This window comes from Mus caroli, chromosome 1, assembly GCF_900094665.2.
Source record: "Mus caroli chromosome 1, CAROLI_EIJ_v1.1, whole genome shotgun sequence".
Taxonomy (NCBI): domain Eukaryota; kingdom Metazoa; phylum Chordata; class Mammalia; order Rodentia; family Muridae; genus Mus; species Mus caroli.
The window spans coordinates 48,296,446-48,307,027 of NC_034570.1; the positions used below are offsets into that span (position 1 = coordinate 48,296,446).

At 39.5% G+C, this 10,582-nt stretch overlaps 1 protein-coding gene across 1 annotated transcript in view; it reads right to left on the minus strand.

The window, feature by feature from the left end:
• Window positions 1–4,449: 4,449 nt before the first annotated feature.
• Window positions 4,450–10,582, minus strand: part of Gtf3c3 (general transcription factor IIIC subunit 3) — a 37,760-nt gene continuing 31,627 nt past the window's right edge. The window contains exons 16-17 of the mRNA XM_029475290.1: window positions 5,921–6,073; window positions 4,450–4,879 (exon numbers count right to left, since the gene is read on the minus strand). Of these exons, the coding sequence (XP_029331150.1) occupies window positions 4,757–4,879; window positions 5,921–6,073 (276 nt within the window). The 3' untranslated portion in view covers window positions 4,450–4,756. The remainder of the gene's footprint in view (window positions 4,880–5,920; window positions 6,074–10,582) is intronic.

Sequence of the window (10,582 nt, forward strand, 5' to 3'; positions counted from 1 at the left end):
GCGTGTGTGTCTTTCATTCGTGATTTCAGAGATCTTGGGTGGGGGCAGAGGAGGTACACGCACCTGCTGTGTTCTCCCAGCACCTGCTGGGAGCATAGAGCAGATCTAATAATTTATTGCTACAGGACAGCTGTCAAATGTGGAGCTGATGCTCTGAACATTTTTTCCTAATCAATAAGTTTGTTTTTAAAAATATATTAAAAATTGATGTATTTAAACAATGAAACAGTTAAGTATACCTCTAAAATAGGTTGAAATGTACTGCCATTTAATGCACATAAGAAAACACAAGAGTATGTTTCTCCTATAATTAGTCATGGAATATAAATTATAAATGAAATATAAGAAATAGTAATTAACTGCCATAATGTCATAAGACATGACATTTTGGAGTGTTAAATTCTCTGAAAAAATTTTCAGCCCTTTTTCTATTTTGTCTTCTTAAAACTTTTTTCTATTTCCTCATTGAATTCTGGCGATTAAATGTCTAACCCTGTAAGCCTTGTGTTTTCTGAATTCATCCCTTCTTGTGGTACCCATTTTGTGGTGTGCTTAGAGTGTTTTTGCATCCAGAGACATGTTGCCTTTATTGACACTCCAGCCAATGACTGAGCAAGATCAGAATACAGAGACCTCACCATGCCAGCCATCTTTAGATTCTTCCAGCGGGCATCTTGTCCAGCTCGGCCATGGAGCTGTAGGTCTCCTATCCCAAGCCATCATCTGTTTTTACAAGTGCTACTTACCAGTACACCTTTGTGGAACCCAGTTGAGTTTATGCAAAAATATATTGGGAAATGGAGTTTCAGAGACTAAAATGACTTCATGTGAGGGCTGGATGAATCTCAGTACAAGAACACTTTCCTGGCATGCCAAACTAGTCAACTGGTTCAATGAGACCCCCTCATTCATGTGCGCACATGCACACACACACAGAATAAACAAGAGATATTATTTATACACCCAATCAGACATACCCTAATGCTGATATTGAAATGGGTGGCCTCATGATCTGAAATTCCTCTCATGTTGAGAATAAGCCATCAACACGCATTCTCTGGGCCTGGTCATTCTACACAGATGAAATCACTTTTTTTTTTTCTTCAATTCAACCCTTATACCACAACAGGTTTTCTCAAACACTCTACCTACCAGTATTTTGGGCTTCAGAGTATTCTGAGCACTGGCCTACTGCCCCTTTCAAGGCAGGATTGGATCTACTAAGGAGGACTTCATCTCCATGTCCACCACCATTGGCTGGAATCATGCTAGGGCATGTCCTCAAGTAGCTTACAGAACCCATCTTTATCCACTTCCAAATGTCAGATCACCCAGTTATTTTCCTCTCTGCTACCTCAAAAATTGCAATTCATAGTTTCATAACAAAATAACCTGTCTGGGAACTATGGACCTGTAGGTGGTATCATTTTCTAGCTATTCCTTACTCTGTCCTCACTTACCATAGCATTTACTCCTTTGCCTTCAAGGTTTGCTACCTTGTTTAAATATTATGCTTAAACAGTATATTTTGCTACCTTTGGGTCCAGAAATAAGAGTCAGGTAACAAGGGGTCAAAACCTCCAGGACTGTGGGTGTGAATAAACCACTTCTCATTTTAAGTTGATGGACTCAGGTATTTGTTTCAGTAATGGGAAGCTAACATAGAGCCTTGCAATATTATACAGTCATAGGCAGAGCTGAGCAAGCCTCACTGCTGACCAGTGATATATTCTCATGTCTCTGGTTGTTATACATGTCTCTTTGTGAAAATATAACAACGTTAAGTGGAAAAGTAGAGTTCAATTAGATTTTGTTATAACCTACAGAAAAAATTGAGCTACAGTAAGCATAATAGAGAAGCAATAGAACCAATGACATCATCAGAATGAACTCAGGACAGTGGCCAGCCTAAGGAAGAACTAAATACTGTGCCATCTAGGCTATGTAGCTCACAGTCTTTCTTACATTCTCTCTCCTTTCTCAATAGAATGGCTGGTTAGCCACAGACCCACGCAGTTTCAGCTCACACCTAAGGAAGAAGGAAAAAGGAAAAAGGAACTTCTTGTTTGGCCCAGGTAGGAGCAAAACTCAATGCAGCATTAGGAATCTCAGCAGAAGTGAATATATTCAAGAAAGCAGAGAGAGCTAGGATGGAAAGGGAAGGGAGGAAGGAAGGAGAAGAATGGGAGAAGAGAGGCTAAACTCCTAATTTTGCTACTCTAAATGACAACAAATGTTCCTCTGAAGGAATCTCTGGACAGGAGTAACGACTCTTGACCAGGGTTTTAAACCTCTGTGGAGAGGGAAACAATAACAACTAGTAATGTCTGCCTTCCACAAAACTGGAAGCCACGTATCTATTTCAAGAGAACTTAATGGAGAGTAGAACAGTAACATTCAAGAAATGGCAGCTTGTTTACAATTATGTGATGCAGTTTTGTCTGTTTACAGGCATGCATGTGCCATGGCACACTTGGAGGTCAAAGGACAACTTTGGGGAATTAGTTCTCATCTTCTACCTTCTTGAAGCAGGGTCTTTCTGGTTGGTCTCTGGCTCACAAGCTCCCACTTCTCATCTCTGCCTTCTTCATCACCATAAGAGAGACACCACCATCAGGCTTACATGGGTAAGTGATTACGGCAAGCACTTTCACCGAGCCATCTCCCTGGCTCTAGCTGTGATTTTTAATGTTAAATAAACACACAATACAGTTATTTTTTTCCCTTAGAGAATTGTTAAGACTTGTTTCTACCAATATTGCTTAGCAGATATGAAAAACCAGGCCTGTCTATGTCTATAGCTAAAGAAACAAGTGAACAGTAAAAGATTACATTACTTGTGTTCCTACAATAACTGCTTTGTTTCAATTTTTTCGAGACAGGTACTTGATGTAACTAAGTGCTCTGAACTTAGTTCTATGCTGTAGCCAAGCATGACCCTCAGGTTCTCCTCTACAGGCTGTGTCCACATCTGGTTCTGACTCCGTGCACCCTAGGTAGGCTCTGTCAACTGAGATGCAGCCCTAGCTCAGGCAACATCATTTTGTTAGATGCTGACTGCAGTAACGACTGACATAGAGACTCCATCTGTCTTTCCTCTACTTTACTACTCAGAGAACTTGTCCACAGGAAAAACTACACACAAAATGCTCACACAGGATGCCAAGACCTAAATTTATCAATCACAATTAGTTAGCTTCATCACAATTGTTAAATGGCATGAAATGAAAAGTTTAAAAGGTGAAATGTCAATTATAAAAATAGGATTTATTTACATATAGAAACATCCAGACTACAAGATGCATTTACTAACTACTCACAAGCTCTGCTTTTCAGCTGGGGAGCTGAGTATACAGTATAAAGAATGGGAAGAACTCCTAAAGTCGCCATTGTATTTTGATCCTCGGTCTCACATGGTTCCCCTTTACAACTGGATCAGTCTTAGAATCAATCACACATTATAGCAGTTACTTTCCAAGAAACAGTCTATCTAGCAAATGTTTTTTTTTTTCAGTCTGAGATTCAAGAACACATAATGAAGTAAAATATCTTTAAACTCTGTCAACACTTCATTCCATATATCCAACTTCCCCCTCTTTAGTATTCTGATATCACTAAACTTTCTTGAACTGGAAAGCATGACAATAACTGAACACGACCATCCCTTTTCTCCAGTGGGAAGCCAAGGTTGTTATGCCTTGGAACATTGGACTTTGAATTAAGCCTGATTCCAAGGTTTATAATCTGAAATTAACATACCCACAGATGAATGTCAAATTAGTCAATTATTTGTCTTCCCACCATAAAATCATCTTAAATAATTTTGTTAGGTGCTGACTGTAAGTAATTATATTATCATAAGAGTCCAACTTCCTTTGATGTGTATTTGAACATTGCACTATGGGACAGTAATGGCTATAAGAAATGGTGCCATATATAAATGGAACAAATATTTTCTTTCAAAGAAATATATGTTCACACTTTATATTTAAGAACTGTGCAACTGAGTGGTGGTGGCACACGCCTTTAATCCTGGTACTTGGAAGGCAGAGGCAGGCCTGAGGTCAAGGCCAGCCTGGTCTACAAAGTAAATTCCAGGATAATCAAGACTACTAAGAGAAACCCTGTCTCAACAAACAAACAAAGCAAAACAAACAAAACAAAACAAACAAAACTGTGCAGGCTGAGGCTGTAGCTCAGTGGTATATCACTTGCTTAGCATAGTAGTACAAGGTCCTGGTTTCAATATATAGTACAAGAAAATAAATACATAAATAATTGTCCTCAGTGGTGACTATCTCAGTAGTGTACTCTGTAATGCCTGAAGGACAAACCACACTGTCTCCAATATTACCAGCACCTATCAAAACATCTGGTTCATAGGAGTTTAGCAGATATTAAGTAGAAAAATAGTATGTCCCATTCCAACTGACTCAGAAGCCAATATTGTCCATTTCAGTGTTTGGAATAATTTTATTGTAGAATGCTAACAACAAAGAATATTATGTACATTCTCATAGGAATAGCAACTTTGCATATATTCCAGAGTAAAAGCTGTGTTTCAATTTTCCAAAGGCTTGAATCTGGGGCCTTGTACATATGAAGCAAGCAGGCAGTCTACAGCTGAGCTACATCCCCTGCTTCAAAGCAGTTGTAATGGTAGCAAGCAGTGATGACAGTACCATTTTTATCATCAAGAACAATGAGGTCCCAATAGAAGATACTGGTCCATACATCGTCTTATAAATTANACTGCTTATATGACACAGTAGGTATACAAAAGCTTTTGAGCCATTGCAGTGTTCCCACTGCTCTGATAAATGAGAGACATGTTGTAGGCAATATCTCTTCGTAAATCTAACTGGTCAACTTCTATACCCTAGAAGAAAAAGACAAATATTTTATTTCCATTTTTCAACCATGTCAATATTATGACAAACTTCTATAATTTTCCAAAATGATTTAAATTCATGTACTACTAAAAACATACCTTGGACCTAATTATCATAATCAGAATTTCATCAAATGTCTAACCAACAGGTTATAGAAAAGTCTCATCAGCCAGAGCAGAACAGACTTAATTGTGACTCACTGTATAGCACTGGAAAGCAGTTGGTGACCTTCAGTGAGACTTGAAAACAGTTCCTTAGGAGGACTCTGAACACTTGGGAAGTTCCCTTGTTGTGATAGATACTCACTTTCACAGATGGGACCAAAAATAGATGCTGGTACTCATAGTTGGCTTCAGGAATTAAAGTACCAATTAAACGTTAGAAACTACATTAATATTGTCCTCTATATAAGGAGGCTGGGAAGATGGCTGAATGTGTACAATACTTGCTGGACAAGTCTCAGGATAGGAGTTCAGATCTCCAGGACTCAAGTAAAAGCTGGATGCAACAGCACATCATGTCTGTAACACCAGTGATCCTACAGTAAGATGGGATGTGAGAGATGAGCCCCAGAAGCCCATGGGCCAAACAGTCTGGTGTATGCAGCAGTGATCAAGAAAGCCTGTCTCAAACAAGGTGAAAGGCAAGGACCAACACCGAAGTTGTCTCAGGATCTCTACACATGTGCCATGGTATATTATATACACTTAACAATCACATGAACCCTTCCCCCCACATACATACAAAGTTTGGCTTTTGTTTTTTGATAAAACATGTTATTGTTGAATTTGGAAATAAACAGTATACATTAATCAAATATATATATATTTTTGAGACAAGATCTTTCTGTGGCTTGCCATGGCCTTTAGCTTGAGCCCCATGAGATTACTGACATGTATTACTTCCCCAGGCCCCAGACAAGCGTTACTTTAAAGGCTGGGATGTACTTCATTGTCTGTCCCATAGTACATAGCAGAACGTTCTTATCTACAGATAAAAGGAAATGACATCTAAGTTTCTAAAATTACCTCGACCATGAGTGGAGGGAGTGCCAGAGCCTTCTGGTAATAGTGGATTGCAAGGTGTGTCAGCCCCAGCTGATGAAGGCCACGGCCCAAATTGTAGAAAGATTCCTGGCAAGGTCCACGGATGCTGAGGTATCGATTAAGGAAGGAAAAGCCCTACAAGGAGAAAAGAATGACTGAGTATGCTCAACCAACTCCAAGATGCACTTACCCACTGCAAAAGAAGGCCATGCACATTATATGTCTGTCTACGTCAAACAGTACATCATAAATGTGTTGAATACAGTAAATCATACTAACAAGATCTTATAATCTACTTTATGACCTCTTAAGAATTTGTAAGAATTCACTATATAGCCCAATCTAGCCTTGAGCATCTCTTACCACCCTGAGTAGTACACATCTGGCTGAGTTTATATTCATATCAGAATAGACTATATTTTAAAACATAGTTGTGCATTGCTATAAACTTCTCTCCTGCTTGCTTTCTCATACTCTCTCCAGCAGAGTTAGACACATTCATGGAACTAATGCTCTTGCAAAAAAATTATTCTAAATAGATCATAGACCTAAACCTGAAACACTGAAACTTCTAGAAGAAAACCTTGGCAGTACCCCACACAATATAGGTGAAGGAAGGACTTTCGGAGTAGGACCCTATTTGCATTACAATTAAGGGCAACATCAACATGTGGGCCTTAATAAAACTAAAAAAAGCTTCTGCAGAGTTTAAGAAACAACTGAGTGAAGAGAATCTTTGCCACTATCCAACTAACAAAGGATTAACAAACAAAGAATTCAAAACATCACCCATTTAAAAAAAAATGGGTCTGGGTCTTAGAGCATTCTCAAAAAAAAAAAAAAAAAAAAGAGGCCAAGAAATCTCAAAAAATGTTCACCATCCCTAGAAATTATGGAAATGCAAATCAAAACAACTTTGAGATTTTCATCTTACTCCAGTCAAAGTGGCAAAGATCAATGAAACAACTGACTAAAAATTAGGGGATGCAGGAAAAGAAAAACCCCTCATCACTATTGGTGGTATGGTGGGATTGCCAACTGATCCAGCCACTATGGAAATCAGTATGGAGAATTCTCAAGCTGGTCTACGGTATGAGCCAGCTGTACCACTCCTTGGCATATACTCACAGGACACCCTACTCCACAGACACTTGCTCAACCGTGTTCACTGCTGCTCTATTCACAACAGCTAGGGAGGGAAACAAGCTAAATGTTCTACAACTGACAAATGGAGAATGAAAATGTAATATGCACTTATACAATACTATTCAGCTGTAAAGGAAAATGAAATCATGGAATTTGCAGTTAAACGTTTGGAGCTTGACAGGATTATATTGATATGACCTGACCCAGAGACAAATATGGCATGTTCTCCCTTACTAGAGGTTTCTGGCTCCATAGCTTCAGATTTAAGTACACAAAGCCTGCAGTACCTACAGAAATCCAGGAAATAAAATGGGACCACTGCCAGAATGAGAGAAGGTGGGAAGACATGGAGAAGGGAATGAACAGCGGGATCAAGAAATTGGATCAGGGGAATGAGAAAGGAGATACATATACAAGGAGGGAGAAGGGGAAGGGAACAGCAAGATACAAGTGACCTGAGAAGGGAAATGCAAAGGGAGGACTCTACAGAGCTGAAAGGGAGCTAAGTACAGAAGGAAGATGGAAGGAGGTAAAATAACAAGACTGTCTGAAAAAGCCACAAGAAACATATTAAACTGTTTGCCTTTAAAAAATATAACACATGTAATTCTGTGTGTAAATATACATATATAATTTTAACAAACTTTTCTCATCTGGTATTCCCTCAAAGAGCCAAAAATCAAAATCCCCAATACCAAAGTTGAGAATCCCTTTCTTTTGAATTGTTGACCTAGGCTGCCCAAGAGACTCCCAAAACATACAGCCTATTATTGTTGCCCTTGGTTGTCCCCGTAAGTGGAAGGTAAGTCTCTACTGCTGAAGATACCATGTACTTCAGAAACGGTCCAGAAACCTGAGTTTCAGAGCTGGAACTGACCTGAATGCCCACTCTTTGAGGACTAGCTTTCATGGTACTAAAAGGAGGAAGGGGACCAATATTCCTGCCCAGCTATACACCTATGAACCACAGCAACAACCAGCATGGCTCAATAACCTCAGGAGAGGCATGCAAACCTCAGCAGTAACCAACAGCTCTCTACTTGAACTTAAGACCCACTCAACAAGAGGAACCATACCAGGTACTAGAAACCCAGCTAGCTTCTCGGTAAGTCATAAAGTTATTGGAAGAGAATCTACAAGCACTACTTTACTAAAAGCAATATAATCCCTAACAACAATCTATTAAACATTTGTCCTTACATCCAGATAAGTGTAGTCATCAAGGAACCTTTTCTTTGCACCAGAGACCACTACCAAAACAAACAACAACAACAACAAAATCAAGAGGCAGAGTCAGGGAGCTAAATCCCAACAGATACATCGAGGCCAGCCTGGTCTACAAAGTGAGTTCCAGGACAGCCAGGGCTACACAGAGAAACCTTGTCTTGAAAAACCAACAAAAAACAAACAAACAAAAAAACACTGCCAAGGCTCAGGCAACACTGTGAAAGAGAAGGACTGAAAGATTTTTAAGGACCAGAGGATCAGGGAATCAATCTGCTGTGTCTCCTAGTAATGTCAGAAGCTACACTCATAGAGTCCCAACAACATGACTGTCCAAATGTGAGCAAACAAGAGACATGCCAAAGTGAACATGGGAAAAGCCCATGAGGTCTCAACTGTTAAGGAAAGCTGGGAGCTGGTTTAGTAAACCGAGCAAACCAATGGGCTGTCCAGTGCCAAACAGTCAGCCCTGGACACATACAAGTAACATTCTATGAACCGGACAGACTGAACAGGTTGTATTTAGGAACAAGAAGGAGTGTGAGGAGGGGTATTTTGGATGGTTTGGAGGGAGGGAAGGAAAGTATAAAACGTTATATTCCCAGAAATTTTAAAAAAAAAATTAAGTTTAATAAGAACTAAGAGAATTTTTTTTTTCTTTTTGGTAGAACTAGACAGACATTGAACCAATAATCTTGCATATATGTTAGGCAATTATTCTACCATGGAGCAATACTTCTGGGCTAGTTTTTAATTGTCAACTTGACATATAATCTAGAATCACTTAAGTCTCAATGAGGGACTATCCAAATTAGACTGGCCTATGTATGGGATTACCTTGGCTACTTTGAGGTAGAAAGACCCAACCCACGGTGGGGGCACCATTCCTTAGTCAGGGGATCTTGAACTATGGAAGAGTAGAGAAAGCAAGCTGAGGTCAAGCATGTGTGCTTTCATTGTTCTTTATTCGAACTGGAGATATAAGACCAACTCCTTAAAGTTCTTCCCACAGTGGTTTCCCTGCTATGATTGTCTGCAACTTGGGACTGTGAGCTAAAATAAGTACTTTCTCCCCTAAGTTGTTTTGTTAAGGTGTTGTATCATAGCAACAGAAAATGAAACTAGAAGATCTCCTAATCTTTAAACAAAAATTAGATGATGATCTAACACTCTACTTAAATGTTAGATATTTTAAACAATTTGTATTATTTTTAGGGATGTGTGTGTGTGTGTGTGTTTGGTGGAGGTGGGATATGGACACACACATGCAAATGCCAATGGAGGCCTGTGGCATTTGACCCTCTGGGAGCTGGAGCTACAGAGGTTGTGAACTACCTGACATTGTTGCTGTTAAGCACTGCTTTCCAGTCCCTTATAACAGACTTTAAATCAATTAATTGAGGGGCTGGGGAGATGACACAGCAGGCAAAACTCTTGTTGTACAAGCCTGAGGACTGGCATTCTAATCACTAGCACATGTATAAATGCCTGGTGGCCATAGCAGTCTGCCTGTAATCCCAGTGCTAAGAATGTAGAGACAAAATCCTTGGAGCAATGTGGCTAGTTACACTAGCTGAATTAGAGTTCTAGATTCAAGTGAGAGACCCTGCCTTGGTCTATTAAGGTGCAAAACAATTTAGAAAGATTCTGAGTCCATTTCTGGCCTCCACATATGCAGGCCAATGTGTGTAGATGCATTTATACAGAAATGTGAATAGGTACACAAATACCTAATTAAATGAATCTTTAGACCTAAGACAGTTGGAGCCCCCAAAGAGTATAAAAGGACTTAATTCAAAATCCTGTAGACTCTACCTATGCCTTTACCTGATATGATCTGACTCTATATGCTCATTACACTGCTATACATCAGTCTTAACCTTCAGTATAACAATATGCTGAGTCCCATGAGTCTGGGACATAAGAGTAAGTACTGAATATTCCAACATGCTTATCAAGCAGGCATTGCTTTTGAAACCAGGTTTTTAAATAGACACTACATGTATTTACTCACTTCCATGCACACAAGAAAGCTGTTAGAACCAAATGCATTACCTGCACAGTCAGAGCATGTCTCTTCAGCACATACTTCTGAGATGCCATGTGAATAAAGGTGAGGCCTATGCAGAGATTGTAGAGCGGCTCACTGGGACAGGCACGGAAGGCTTGGACATACTGCCCAAGTGCATGTTTGAAACTACCAGATACAAATGCATTGTGTCCATTTAAAACGCACAGAGCATGATTATCTGGGTTTTTCAGCATCAGACGGAG